Source organism: Medicago truncatula, chromosome 1 (genome assembly GCF_003473485.1).
Source record: "Medicago truncatula cultivar Jemalong A17 chromosome 1, MtrunA17r5.0-ANR, whole genome shotgun sequence".
In the NCBI taxonomy this organism is placed as follows: domain Eukaryota; kingdom Viridiplantae; phylum Streptophyta; class Magnoliopsida; order Fabales; family Fabaceae; genus Medicago; species Medicago truncatula.
The window spans coordinates 38977132-38992955 of NC_053042.1; the positions used below are offsets into that span (position 1 = coordinate 38977132).

The following is a 15824-nucleotide window of genomic DNA, read 5'->3' on the forward strand; positions in this document are numbered from 1 at the left end:
GGAAATACCGTCAGTTACCTCAACTCGGATAACGACCAACATACCAAAAAGGAAATACCGTCAGTTACCTCAACACGGGTAACGACCAACATACGAAAAGGAAATACCGTCAGTTACCTCAACTCGGATAACGACCAACTTACGAAAAGGAAATACCGTCAATTACCTCAACACGGGTAACGACCAAAATACGAAAGAGAAGATACTATCAATTACCTTTACTGGGGTAACGACCAACAATATGAAAGTCACCTGTTACCGGTACGAGGATAGCTTACAAAAGTTACTGGGGAGCTAAACTGAATTGACACAAAGATTGCTCGGTGGGACCTGCCATTTGAAATAAACTTTAACTGGTGACAAACTTGAATCAAACACATTGGGGATGACACTTTTTACATGATACACTGAAATAAGACACTTGGTAATAATGCAACCATGCATGAATGATATTTGTATGCATGCTATCTATGCATGAATGAATGAACATGTACGAGACACATATGACAGTACAACGGAAGACTGTTGAGACAAGATTTGGACAGATCCTAACAGGAAATAGCCCGGCATTGTAGCACAAACACTCAAGAATTTTCCACGGGGATACCAATACAGGAGGTGAGTCAAACACTGACGGGGTAAAGCCCTCCAAACAAAACATTAGTGGGGTAAAGCTCAAAATCAAACCCCTGATAGGAGAACAAACCAATAATCAAACTAATGATGGGGGCACAACCCAATAATCAAACCAATGATAGGGATACAACCCAATAATCAAACTGCTGATGGGGATACGACCCAACAGTCACCCAACTGATGGGGTAAAATCCATGTTCAAACTACTGATGGGATACGACCCATATCCAAACCAACTTACGGGGTAAAAACCCATATTCAAACCAACCGGTGGGGTAAGGCCCTAAGAAACAAACACTGGAGGGGTAACAACTCCACAATCAAAACCAACGGCAGGGTCACGCCTTATAACCATACCACTGAAGAGGTAACAAAACGTTAATCCAACCACTGAACGGGTAACTGCCCACTAATCATACCGCTAAAGGGGTAACGGCCCATCAATCATACCGTCGAAGAGGTAACAAAGGTAACAAACCATTTACTCAACCACTGAAGGGGTAACTGCCCACTAATCAAAACCAACGGCGGGGTCACGCCTTATAACCATACCATTGAAGAGGTAACAAAACTTGATTCAACCACTGAAGGGGTAACTGCCCACTAATCATACCGCTAAAGGGGTAACGACCCCTCAATCATACCGCTAAAGAGGTAACAATCTATTAATTCAACCATTGAAGGGGTAACTGTCCACTAATCAAAACCAACGGCGGGGTCACGTCTTATAACCATACCACTGAAGAGGTAACAAACTCCATAATCAGGCTACTAAAGAGGTAACATCCCATTAGGCATAACTTTGATGGGATACGACCCCATAAACAGACCATTGATGGTGAAACAACCCGACATAATGTCTCAGTTGATGGTTAAGCAATCATTCCTTGGGGATAAAGCCCACCGATCAGAAACCTGGCAGAAGTTGCCATCAATCAAAGCACAGGCAGAAGTCGCCATTTAAACAAACTATTGGCATGAGTTTCCCTCAATCAAAGCATAGGCAGAAGTCGCCATTTCCCGGGATGAAACCCATCAATCAATCATTATGGCAGAAATCATCATTTATTCAAACCATCGGCAGAAATCGCCATCAATCAAAGCACAGACAGAAGTTGCCTACAATTAAACCATAGGCAGAAGACACCATTTCATCTAACCACTTGGCAGAAGTTGTCATTTGTAAATCAGTACAAAGTGATTCTTCCAATCGACCCACTTGAGCTGTGATGCCTCTGTCTTTTTCATTTTTTTCATTTCAATTTTTTTTTGTTTTTTTTTTTTTTTTTTTTTGAATCCCTAACTTTTACCTGGACCGCCCTTTCGGGTTTTCAATCCACCGGGAATATATTCTTTTTTTGTATGCCCCTAATTTTTGCCTGGACCGCCCTTTTGGGTTTTCAGTCCACCAGGACGCTCATTTTTTGCTTAAGCCGCCCTTTCAGGTTTTCGACTTAGCGAGTTTTTTTTTTTTTTTTGTATATATTTTTTGACAGAGGTCATCTCACAGCTTTTGGTCATGCTTACCTTGCAGAGTTTAACTGTACTTGAGACGGATGTTGATGCATGTTTCACCTACTCATAAGTTCAAAGAAGATGTACTTGTTGTTTATGCTTTTCAGAAGACATGAAAAAAGTTTTTTTTAAAAGATTTTTTTTGATTTTTTTTTTTTTTTGCTTTAGGTATTAACATCAAAAATAGAAGAGAAATTTACAAAACAGAATAAATGAGAATTTCAAATAAATGGACATAGGCTCAACTTAATGTAAATGGAGTGGTGGCCTGCCAAAGGCGTGGCTCCACGGATTTTAAAAAGAGTTTGGAAAATGGTAATTATATGGAAAAGGTACATTGAACACAATAACTACTGTTTCCTCTACCAACTTTGAATTCCACTGTTCTGAGTCTTTGATTTGCAGACGCTTCAGATCGGAAGCCCTTGAACAGCTAAGATGCCTCAGATGAATCATATCTGATTTGGTGCAATTACCTTGCAATGAGTCGGAGGTCTTTTGACAGCTGAAATGCCTCAGGTGAGTCATGTCGGACCAGATTCAGTTACTTTGTCATAATCCTTAACTTTTGCATAGGTCGCCCTTGCGGGTTTCAACCTATCAGGATAACCAATTTTTCACTCATTTTTTTTGTACGCCTCTAACTTTTGCATGGACCGCCCTTTCGGGTTTTCAGTCCATCGAGACGCTCTTTTTTGCCTAAGCCGCCTTTTCAGGTTTGTGACTTATCGAGCTTTTTATTTTAACAAAGTATTTCTTGACTGCATCGGTATTCACAGGACATACAAGTTTACCATCATTCTTTGTAATTTGGCATACATTTGCCCCTGGAATTGGGTAGCATATTTTTTAGCACAAAGCTACTTTCTTGACATTCACTGGGACAAGCCTTCTTTGTCGAATACTTGCTTTATCCTTTTGATATAACTGTCCATGGCACCCGGCAATAACACTTTTAAGTTCAATCAATCTTAGCTTTCATTGGAACTTCCGTTGACAGGACTTTGACCTCCATGTGGCACAGTACCTTTACATTGAATACTGAGGGATGGCGGGGGGGCTGCCCCTGTTGAAATGTGCATGAAGTACAATATCCCTGCAAGGCAGATGGTAGCATCTCGTGCCAATCTTTGTACATGAAAGTCCTCTTCTGGACATTCTTTCTTGATATTTGCAGCTACGACGGCCAAGATGCCCTAGTAGGCGAGAAATCTCAGTGGAAACTTCTTCATCATCCTCTTCTTCAGCCTCAGATATAAGGAACTCAAAGTCGAGAGAGAGTACCAGGTTTAAGTGTTCAACGGGTTTATTAATGCATGATTTGATTATTGATATAAACATTATGATTATGCAGATATGTGAAAATGATTAAAGGGAAAGATTTTTTTTGATTTTTGTATTACCATTTTTTCAGAAAAAGCAAAAAATAAAAACAAGGTCGGGATCAAGACGACCTTTCATTAATGATGAAAATACATAAAGCAAAAAGCCCTAAACAAATTCACTTTTGCCTCGGGTGGGACGGAAGGATTTTTTTTTAATTTTTTTTTTTAAAAACATAAAGCAACAAACAAACATATTAATTGAACAAATGAGTAGTAGAAATAAACATCAGCAAAGACCCAATTGTAGCTAAACATTCCACGTATCAACATTAGGCTTCAAGATCCGATAGCGGATTAACTTGCATGTCTGCGTTCAATCTTAGAAGCGTAAGACCTTATCTTGGATCAACTTCTGAACTTCATTCCTAAAAGCAAAACAACGCTCAATATCATGACCAGGTGCCCCTTGATGGAAGACACAAGAGAGGTCGGGCCTATACCCAGCTGGCAATTTCTTAGGCATACAAGGAGGTGGTCTGGTCTGGACAAGCTTCCTCCTAAGCAAATCGGGGAGCAACACTCCATATTTCATGGGAATCAGATCAAACTATGGTTGTCCCGAAGCTTGTTGTCGAGGCTGTTGTTGATATTGCTAAAACTGGGGCTGATATCCCGGATTTCGGACAACATTCATGATGGGCATAACAGCGGCAACAGAGTGAGAAGCCATATACTGTTGTTGACTTGGTCGAAACTGGGGTTTATAACCCGGATCTTGAACAACATTGGCGATGGGCCTAACAACGGCAACATAGTGAGTGGCCAGATGTTGTTGTTGAAGTAGCACTTTTATATTTGGGTCTTCGAGGGACCAGGCGTTATTTTCAATCAACTTCTGAACTTCTTCTAATTTCAAAGGATATCACTGCTCAGTGTCATGACCTAGTGCCCCTTGATGGGATGCACAGTTGAGGTCAGGGCAGTACCAAGGTGGCAGCGGATTCGGCACCCGAGGAAGCGGCAAGGTTTGAACAAGGTTCTTCCTGAGCAAAATGGGAAGCAAATCCGCATATTTCACAGGAATTGGGTCACACTGCGATGCTTTTCGAACCTGATTTTGAGGAATAAGCGGTTGAGAACCCTGTTGTCGAGGTCGTTCCATGCATATTGGCTGACATAGTGGCTGAGGCCGTTGCTGAACAAGCGGTGGGTCCTTTGTGGCCATCAATGAAGATACTAGGCTAGTTAACTTCACTACCTCATCCCGAAGTGTTGTTACCTCTCCACGAAGCTCGTGGACCTCTTGCTCAAGTCGATCCATTTTTCCTGTTTGCACGAGTGTCTGCATATGCGAGCCGAACTTGGATGAAGACATTGGACCACTTTATTGATGGATTGACCTTTTGTAGGTAGAAGCAAAATATGAGACATGGACTAGAAAACTATGAATGCAAAATGATGCATGATATGCTTATGCAAAAATAGATAATTTTTTTTTTGAAGGACTTATCAAAGTGAATTGTAAACATTGTCGAGGAACATAGTTTCATTTGAAAATTGTAAAGATATTGCAATAGGTTCTTTTTCAAAAGTTAAGAACGAAACCAAGGAAAAACTTCTTAACAAAAGCTAAGGCTTAGTTAAGATTTTTTTGAAGTTGTATCTCTTGGTGATCATTCTTAAAAGGTCCATACCTTTGATGTTTACAAAAACTTGCCTAAGTCCTTCAATTTTTGATGAAAAAAAGTTGTTTACGAATGAATGCATGTATGCATGATAATGCTAAAGTACATAGAATACATGGTAAGGTTAAGCTCCACAATGTTGGAGTCAAGGGTAACAACGCCATTTGGTAAGGACTATGGTTTCAAATTGTACCTGTATTACAGGTTCTACCAAGGTTCCCAAAGTCCTCGACCACTTCCGAATATTATCGGATACCGAGAAAACACCCGGTCCAACAACGTTCGTAGGAAAGTCTCATTTGAGTGTAGTATCGCGTATCGACTAGTTCCGAGAAAACACCCGGTTAGCCACCACACTACGTCCTAAAAGGCCAAGATGGGTTAAGGGTTACTAAAGGTCCTTAGCTTCATTGGAAACTTAAAAGTAATAAAGTCTAAACGTGAAAACACACGCCGACATATATTACTTCAAGCTCCTTTGCTAAGTGTGGTTATCTCACGTGTGACAAGACACGAGTATATTCTCGGTATGCCACTATGAGTCTACCACTCCTATCTTATATTTCCCTCAAGCTCGGGTGTAGAGCTTTATCTCACCACTCACGTGAAAACAATAACATTTAGGCATGTATTTACAAGGCATAAGAAATAATGAAGCACAAGTATAAAGAAAGTAAGGTGGGTTTAACCCGCGTAGGACAAAGTCCCCAGTGAAGTCGCCATTTCTGTGCTCGTGATTTTCGGATATCAAACCATTAATTGATTTGAATCGTCAATCTTTGAACTCTCGATTTTTATTCGTGGGAAGGGAAAAAATGAGTAAAAACCCTTATTGAGACTTTGGATTCGGGGGTTGGTTATGCGAAGGGAAGGTGCTAGCACCCTAAGCATCTACGGTATTCCGTAGGAACCTCTTACCTAATTTATCTTGTGCTAAATTGATTTGCTTATTTGAAAATTATTATCTAAAAATCTAAGTGAAAGAATGGAGGAAGAAGAAGTATGTTTTTGGTTATTTTTATTTGATTTGGAAGGATAAAAATCCTATGCCTACATACCCTTAAAGAAAAGGGATCAAAACCAATGTAGTTCACCTCAAAAATTTCTTTGGTGGGTTAGGTTGATTTTAAGATTTTTGAAAATGGGTTTTAAGAAAAGAAAGAGGCCTCAAGGCATGAGAGAAAAAATAAGGTGAGGTTGTTCACATTTTAATTACAAGAAAATCAAGTTTAATATGAATATTAATTCAATTAAGCATTTGATTAAGAAAATAAAAAGGAAAGACACTTGGGTTACAAACCAAGGTTTATTAAGAAAATATTTTTGGAGTTTTGCATGTTTTTGTTGTTTTTGAATAATAAATGAAAATTAAACTAACGGAGCAATAAAAATAAAAGCGCGTGGATTTTTGTAGTGACGTTGGATCACCACAAAATCCCTAATCTAATTTGTTTGCATTTTTTGGATATATCTAAGGCGGTAAGGAACTAAAAGGACACACACACCCACACACTTTTCTCATTTATATTTACATTGGACCTAAATACATTCTAATTGCTGGAAAATAAATAACAATAATTAAAGTGCTAAATAGAAATAAAATCAAATGTAAAAATGCTAAAAAGAAATAAAAATGCAAGAAAATAAAAGAAATGGACTACCGAAAGGATAAAATTCCGAAGGGACTTATTCCGAAGGGACAGAAAAAAAAGGGAGAAGAAAAGAATAGCTCATTAACACAAGCTAAATAGGGAGAAGAGAGAAAAGTTCTTTGACAACTCAAGAGAACTTTTTGGTGTGTGTAATTGTGTGGTATGAGGGCTCTATTTATAGGTGAGGAGGTTGATGAAAAAAGGAAAAATGGTTTAATGGAAATGATGGACAATTATGGTGAATTTTGGAAAAGGAATGTTAAAGTTGACACTTGACTTGAAATTTTTTTAGACCTTGTACATTTTATTTTGGACCTATTGACACTTTGTTTTTTTCTTTTTACACTAATTAATTAAAAAGAAATAAAATAAAAATAAAATAAATCTAATACGAAATAAAATAAAACAAATTAAACTAAATCATGTAAAGAAAAATAAAATTAAAAGATGGAAAATAAAAATTATTAAATATAAAAAAAGTAACTAATCTTAAAATTAAAATTAATAAAAGATGGAAAGAAAATAAAAAGAGAAAAGAGGGTCCGACTCGGAATCAAAAATGAGGTACTTCAAAGTAACCTCCTTGCCAAAATTTCGTCTGAAACGACGAAAATTCCCAACTTTAAAAATACGAATAAAATGGGTAAGAATAGAGAAAAGTGGTCAAAATTTGGGGTATGACAATAAGCATAAAAAAAAAAAGCAAATAAATAATTTTTTTGCTGGTGGTGATAATGAATATCAAGAAAAAATCTTCATTTGAAAATAATATTCTCTTAAATTTTACAGCTATATGTTTAAAGGATAGAATTTTTTTTTTTTTTTTTAAGAAATGTTTAAAGGGTAGATAAAGTTTTGGAAGGTGAGATAAAAAAAGACAATTTTTTTAGAGGAAAAAAAGACAATTATTGTAATAGACAAAAAAGGACAATGCTGCGTATGTAAATAAAATAACATGTTTTATTTTATTTATAAGCAAATAAATGAATAAAATAAAAGATAAAGTTTTTTTGTTTTGACAAAAATATAAAAGATAAAGTTGGTGGGTGAAATCATCATCAATTCAGCGAATCTGAAGTTGTAAAGTTAAATTAAATTTGAAATTTTGCAATTGGGAACTTAGAGCCCTAAATCCCTTTCTTAAAAAAAAACCCTAAATCCTTTCACTTTGTTCAATTCTTCTTCAATATGAGCATGACCCAATTTGCTATGGTATGTGTTCTCAATTCTATTCCTTTCTATCAATTTGCTCTCACGAATTTCAATTTTGCTTCTCTGTTTCTGTGTATTATGCTCTTTTAATGCTACCCAATTGCATTATTTACTGTAAAGTTACAAACTTTAGAACCCTAATTTAAGTTTCAGCATCGAGTTGGTTCCTTTATTTCATGTTAATTGAGGATAAATGCTTCTGTGTTGAAATTCTATGTTTTGTGTTAATTTGATATCATGTTGATTATGATTTTGCTTTACCTTTTAAGTTATTTGAACTGATATGGCTCTGTGTAGCATCTTTTTAGAAGGGCTTGTCATGGCATATGATACTGAGAGTTTAACCAAGGTCGGTGTTATAAACTATTTTACACTGACATCCAATGAGAATTCGTGATATTGCTACGCAAGTCCAATTTGTAGCCGCAAAATTCTGAATTGTCATTGGACGTCAATGTAAAGATAGTTTACTGGTGATAGACTTGGTGCATGTCTCCTTGCAAGTATCTAGTTCGTACTAATGTGTATATATTTCAGGTTGAGGAGTTGGCTTTTCTTGTGAAGGACAATCTTCCTTGCAAGCATCTCGTTCTTACAATGGAAGAACTCTTGGTTAACTTTCTTGAGGCCGAGGACACAAGGTAACCTCTATGAGATGTGTTTTGAGTGGTGTTTATTGTTTAGCCGGCTTGATTATTAATTCAAGCCATCACTATGTGTTATGGAAGTTAAAGGTTTAGTTAACGAAACCATGATTATCAGTATATTGAAATGCACGTGAGTCATATCTTGATTCGGTACTAAATTAAACCCGATTAATATGAATCTTTAGTATCTATCTGTTTGGATATGATTCCAATCTTAAATCCCTATGATGAATCTTGATTCATTTTAATGATTCCCTACCTGAACTTTTTGTAGCCATTTCCATTTGTCATTTGGTGTATGACATATGATATATCACCATATAATTTTGTTGTATTACTTGTTTTTTCACTTAAAAATGACATTTTTATTAGAAATGTATCTTACAGTTCATAATAAGGTTCGACTCGCACTTTAAAAAAAGGGTCTTCTGATTTGATAACCATGAGCAAAACTGTTAATTTTATACTTGTCTCTAACATTGTTATGGACAAATTCGAGCTCTTAATGGATCCTTACAATATATTTTTTTTTGCTCTGTTTACTCTCTTTCTTTCAATCTTTGTATTTTTATCTTTTAGGTTTCAAAGGATATGGGAGGAAAGGTTTTAAACAATGTTGTTATGTTCTTCTCTGTGATCAACTGCACTTATAAATTCTCGTGTGTTGCATGTGTACCTATGGCCCTTCAAAGAAAATAGTTTAATGTACTGAAAATTATAAAATATAATACTGCAATCTAATATGGTTTTAAATTCAATGCAATGATTTTTGTAATGTAGTTGTATAAATCTTGCAAGTAAACAAAAAGGTTTATTTATATATTCATAAAAATATACCGAGAATTATAAAATATTATAAAATATAACACTGAAATCTAATATGGTTTCAAATTCAATGCAATGATTTTTTAGATACTGTTGATAAATCTTTAAGTAAAAGAAATGGTTTATTTATATACACACAAAAAACTATGATCAAAAGTTTAACATAACAGCTTGGTTATCAATTTTAAAACCTTAAAAAATACTTCTCTTCACATTTTCACTTGTTGTATAAATTGTCTCAAGTGTAAGGGAGGAGCTTTTGAGAGTTACTCTAAGTTTGTTTCGTCATTTGTAGCATATGATTTTGTAGCTGCCATTTATGGCAATTTAGTATATGCATGTTGTGTTAAGTAGTTGTTTAAGTTTCCTTGGTAGCATCTATGAATTTTGAACACAATCACCAGACACAGATAAACCTAGGAGTGTCGATGCTTCATAGGGTACCATACACGGTGTTTCTTAATATCTGTTTTTATTGAACTATAGTTCAGATGGGATCTTGGAATTGGAGCCAATGAACTCTTACAACCGTCTTCTCTTACATCGCCTTGCAGAGATATTTGGGTATTTTTCTTTATAAATTATATTGTTTGCAAGCCCATTTCAAAGATTCTTTCTGGTTTCATTTAAATCTGCTTATACTTTTTCTTTATTTGATATTTGATATGACTGGTGGCAGGTTTGCTCATGAATCTGTTGGTGAAGGAGAAGATCGCCATTTGATTCTGGAGAGATGTCCAGATACATCTATGTAAAAACTGCACTCTTTTAATTTTAACTCTCCTGGTCTCTTTTTTATTTGATTACGTTTTTCTAATAGTATTTTAGCGATTACTGTGAGGTTTCCTTTACAAACTAACGTTTATATGTGGGTCGCAGACCTCCAATCCTTGTCAGTGATATCCTAGGGACGTATGATGAACCTCAATCTTTGTTTGCATCACACCAAATATTAAGGAGAAAAGAAGCCTCTCCAGGTATGACACACTACTAATTGTTCTCTATTTCAGTTACAGTAATGCATTATACACGCAATACTGATCCTGTCTTTTGGATTCACTGTTATGAAAAGAACATAACATTTAACACATGTAGTGAATTAGATTTATGGTTTACTATTTTATTTGAAGAGTTGGAATGGTACTGTTGGAAAGTTTTGCATACTCTGAAAGTTAGTTTACTATACAAATCAAATTTCTTGGCTAATCGGCTAATCAAGTATAAATTTTGTATCTGAAAATTATTGTTGTTGTCCTTGTAGAAGCATTTTTTTTTTACTATTTTTTTCTTATTTTATTTGCTATTGCATTATTATAGTATAAAATGCACAAGCTATCTAGATAGCACAAAATTATTATTTTTTATTGTCTAGGAAATATGAATATGATACAAACATGAGTTTGGTGGTGTAGATGTATGAACAAAGCTAATTCTTGAAAAAAAAAAAAATATATAAACTATTCGTGGTATGTTAACAGAGAACACCATAAACATGAAAAATTAAATTTTAATGTGTATGCATAAAAAGTAAATAAAACCCTTGTATAAACCGCCTTTCTTTTTTAATGAAGTGGATACTTGCACTTTTTTGTGGGCCTTAATCGACATTGCATTTTTCAGTTTCACAGACAAATACAACATCCATTCAACAGACACTGGAGGAAAGAAAAGCTGCTTATTTGCTTGCTCGTGAGCGGATTTTTTCTATGAATTTGGAAGATGCAAAAGAGCCTAATGAACAAAAACCACGAAGCGTGCCTGTGGTAGCCCGCCGAATGATTGCGCATGCACTAGGTCAAAGAATCAACACAAAAAATCCGAATGAGTTGGTTAATGATGGTACGAATAATAGAGGGTTCTTAGATGAATTAAATGCTCAAGATAAGAATAGTGAAAAATCTGATCTGGCAAAAGATTTTGAAGAGTCTCTATCCCTAAGAAAGAACTCAAACAGCAGAACAAGAAACACTGGTAGTTCTAATGCGGCCCCACTGAATAAAAGGAATGATCAAACACCAGTGGACAAAGGTTCGCCACCATTGTCTCAAGATGGAAAACAAGGGCAAAGTGTGAGCAAAGAGTGCATGAGAAAGGAGCACTTGGGAGCTGCGAAGAGAATGTTTGCTCATGCTTTGGGAGTACACTCGGTGAAGGATGGTTCTGTTCCTAGAAGTAGAAATGGAGAAAATACTAAGAATTAAAACAAAAGGTTGAAGATCTTTAAAGCAAAATGGTAATCTATTGCTCTCAATGGACCTTGGTAGGTGCTTCCCGGGTTTCAATCACAATCAAGGAGATGAGTAATGAACATGCTTTTACTCAAAATTGTGATACATTGATTTGAGAAGATTCATGCAAATTCCTTAGTTCTTCCCTGGTTGTACTGGAGTAACTTAACAAGCAGTTGAGTATCGTGAAAATGAACAATCTCGAGTCATGTTTGACCTGTTTGGCGTTTGAATGAAGTCGAGGGAACAAGTTGTGTTTTGATATAAGACATGCAGTACCAGTTACCTTCTCTGTTTTTATTCTTAATTATTGGTGGGGATCGAACTTGGTACCCCCAAAGTTTACGAACACTCGCACACCTTGTGTCTTGTGTACCAACCATTCGGGCAGTGGTTGCTGTATCAGTTATTTAGTGTGTTTATTTTATTCTGTGAATAAATATTGGATTTCATTACGAGAAAGGGAGGAAGAAAGTACACGACTTCCCTATCCCATCAAGGGCTGTGTTATGTATATATACATATAAGTTTGTTCCTAATTTTTTCTGCATGTTTCCTTTTACCTTCTGCGATGACAAATGTCATAATCGTTACAAAATTTTAGAAGTGATGAAATTATTTGCTTTTCTAAATCAAAAGATGAACAAAATCTTACCAAACAGTTTTGAAGGATGTCTATATGAGCTTTCGAATTAAATCAATGATCACAGAAAGATAATGTTGAAATTTGGCTCAAAATTAGATGTTGAAGTTCTCGAAAATTGTAGCATGAGAGTGGCACGATTTTGGTTCGTTTTTTGGGAGTGTCACTATCGTGGCATGATTAACAGATAGAATGCAGTACTCTAGTGGCGTACTAACCGCAATCGTGGCACGATGGGTGGGTGCCTAACGTGGCACAATTATCTTGGGATATGAGATCTATATAAGGCTTCATTATTCATGTTGAGAGCGTTTTAAAGAGAGAGAAACTTGAGAAACCAAATGAGTGAACTCTAGGGTTCGGTGTCTTTGGTGAGCTTTTTCTTGGGTTGAGAAAACACATTAGGTAGTGAACTTTAGAGGAAGGATAAAAAAGCTTCCTTTAGTATTTTCTCGTAGGATTCATTGTGAGTGTGTGTGACTTGAAAATTGGGTAGAAATTAAGGTTTGTTCTTTGTGAGCTTTTAAGCTAATTTCTTGTAACCTATTTGTATCTATCTTATCATAGTGGATCAGAGAGCTTGTCTCTCCTCAGATTAGGTCATTTTGGACCAAACTGAGTAAACAATATCGGTGTGTTGTTTCTTTCTCTTCTTTCTTCTCTTTGTTTCTTTAATTATGTTTGTGGTGTTGTTCCGCACTTAGATCTAGGTCTGTTTGTTGTTGCTTGAGACTACTTTGCATTGATTACTACTTCCTTTCCTCTACACATCTAAGTTTTATTGGTGTGATTATTTTGTTCGAATTCACTACAGATATAATTAAAAGGCAATAACTTTAAACAAGTAAATAGCCAAAAAAAAAACTCGAAATAGTAAATTCTTGCAAATTCCCCCCTCAAATTGGAGAAAAGGTTAAAATCCCTTGAAATTGTTAAACGTTTGAGAGTTGGTCCTTCAGTTAGTTTCCTTTGTTATCAACATGATGTGGTCCTTGATTATCTATGTGACATTACCACGTTGTCATACATGTAATACCGCGTCATAGGGAGGTAATTGTTTTTTTTTTTTTTAAATAATTTAAAAAAAAAAAATAATGTCTTAGATGAAGTGGTAATCCTCTCAAATTAAACTCACACACAACTGTAAGGTCCTGGGTTCGAACCCGGGTCATGACGTCACGGGTTTCGGCCATGATTTTTGTTTTTACTAGAGAAAAGGTAGAAACCTCCTAGAATTGTTAAATGTTTGACTATTTGATCCTTTAATCAATTTCCACTGCTAATCAACATGACATGACTGTTGATTGTCTACGTGGCACTGCTACGCGGTCTGACATGTAATATCACGTCACAAGGAGGTAATTGCTTTTTCTTTTTAATATTTTTTTTTTTAAATTCAAGATTTTTTTAATGGTAGCATTCGCACAAACTCTTACACCTTGTAACTTTATGAGCAAATACTCACTTCAGATTTTTCTTGGTTATTCTTTTTTTAAAACAACAATTGCCCCACGTGTGACATTACATACCACACAGCAGTGTCACATAGACGGTCAATGATCACATCCATCATGTTGACTAACAAGGAAAACTCACGAAATTTTAACAATTTCAACGGGGTTTGTATTTCATTATCCTTTAAAAATTTAATACTTTGGCCTTTTGCAAAATGATCATCAATGATTGAATATTAAAAGTCTCAGCTTGATCGTAATGTTGTGTTTAGTTTGATGCTTCATTATTTAAACTAGAAAGTTTGAAATAATTTTGATGGACTTTTTTTTATCTCAAACAAATTTTTGTTACAAATTAAAATAACAACAATGAACATTGTCATGGGTTGCTCTCAATGGAAAATGAAAAGACCAGACATCATTCCGCATACTTGAAACAATAACTGAGTAATTCTGATCACAGTTTTGTAGAATAACTACCCCAAGAATTGTATTTTGATCAAATATCAATCCCAACAAATCAGTCTAATATAGCTAAATCATCCTGTTACATTCAAACAACTCCTTTTTCTATTTCTGGTATTTTACTCAGGCCACAGGTCAAGTTCCTCCTTGACAAACAAAGCAAACATTGCAACTTTACACAACCATCTTGATGGGTCTTAATCCTAAACTCTCAGTATCCAATATATTCCATTAGGGATCCTCGAACCCCCGCTTCTTCTATAGCTTCTCTTACAGCCGCCTCCTCAACAGTTTAATTATTCTCCCAACCTCCCTTTGGAAACAGAACACCTTGTCCACTAGGTGAATTAATCATAAGCACTTCAACAATCTTCTCGGAACTAGAGTCATTGTCACAACTTTTATACCTAAAGGGAACACACCCAGCAATAAGACGATAAACATCTTCATAGTGTTGCTGATGCCGACCCGTACGAGCAACCAAATCAGACATAATAGAAACAATTTAAACAAAAACCCTTTTTTCCAAATCCGAATTCAATTAAAAAAAATTCTCAATCTCAAACAATATACCAATTTCCTTCGCCATTGAAATGAAACAGTTTCTCGCACACACGCAATCTCAACAACGAAAGACATTGTTGGTTTCTAGGTTTGCATCTTTTATCAAAAACAACTTTATATTTCTTATCAAATAAACAACTAACTATGATTTACATATGTCCCCGTGAGCATAGCTCAGTTGATAGGAACAATGCATTATTATATGCAGGGGCGGGGTTCGAACCCCTAACACCCCACTTATTCACTTTAAAAGTGAATTTCTAGCCACTACGCTAGCTGACCAAAAAAAAAAAAAAAAGAGTTACGACACTCACTTTAAAATAAATTATACTTTTGAATGGCTACTTGAAAACCTTTCTTTAAAAGATTAACATAGACAAAACCTTGAGTTTATTATCTCTTTTCATCCTGTTTTTTTTTGGAAAATTTCTAACAATAACTTGTTGTGAGCAGTAATGACCTTAGCAAGGTCGAGATGGACGACCGTTCAGAGCCCATATACCTATTTAAACGGACACTAATTGAGTAGTGGTAATCTTTTGTACTCCTGTATTGGCAAAAGTTTTCCTATTATGTTTGTGTTCTTGAACATTGGTTAAGTGAACAAAAATAGATGGGAATTGATGAAAAGTGATGAATTCAGTTTTTTTTTTTGAAGGAATGAATTCAGTTTTTTAAAAGTTAAAAAATTGTTATTTCTAATGCAAAGTTACTATTTTTGGTTAGCAAGACCCTGTTAGAAAATATAAGAATGCATAGTATATTTGTTTTAATGTTGTCATTGAAAAAGATAAGTGTAGTTTTTTTTTTTTTGCTGAATAAAAGATAAGTGTAGTTTGTAACAACATGAAAGTGCAAAATATCTATATTTTAATCAAAATTAAAATAATTTTTATTAAAATCAAAATTTCGTAAAATCTACTTATATTGTTGGTCTCGTTAAAAAAGATAAGAATTTATATTATATTTGCTA

The 15824-nt window shown here is 35.3% G+C and overlaps 1 protein-coding gene across 2 annotated transcripts; it reads left to right on the plus strand.

Annotated features, from left to right (window-relative positions):
• The first annotated feature begins 7858 nt into the window (after positions 1-7858).
• LOC25484605 (uncharacterized) lies at positions 7859-12287 on the plus strand. 2 transcript variants are annotated; one of them, XM_039828926.1, is made up of 6 exons: positions 7859-8025; positions 8563-8666; positions 9989-10061; positions 10177-10248; positions 10377-10474; positions 11118-12287. In XM_039828926.1, exons 3-6 carry the CDS (start codon positions 10012-10014, stop codon positions 11696-11698), a joined length of 801 nt encoding a protein of 266 aa, XP_039684860.1. In that variant the 5' UTR covers positions 7859-8025; positions 8563-8666; positions 9989-10011; the 3' UTR covers positions 11699-12287. The 2 variants fall into 2 exon arrangements, with proteins under 2 accessions (XP_039684860.1, XP_013468917.1); XM_013613463.3 differs by having other exon boundaries at positions 7860-8025; positions 9984-10061.
• The last annotated feature ends 3537 nt before the right edge of the window (positions 12288-15824 follow it).

Excerpts from the sequence above, each read along its gene's own strand:
- LOC25484605 (XM_013613463.3), top strand. The coding sequence starts at position 8,002 with ATGAGCATGACCCAATTTGCTATG. Across the intron at positions 8,667-9,983 it reads CTTGAGGCCGAGGACACAAG|TTCAGATGGGATCTTGGAAT; the intron begins GTAACCTCTATG and ends ATTGAACTATAG. Across the intron at positions 10,062-10,176 it reads CGCCTTGCAGAGATATTTGG|GTTTGCTCATGAATCTGTTG; the intron begins GTATTTTTCTTT and ends GACTGGTGGCAG.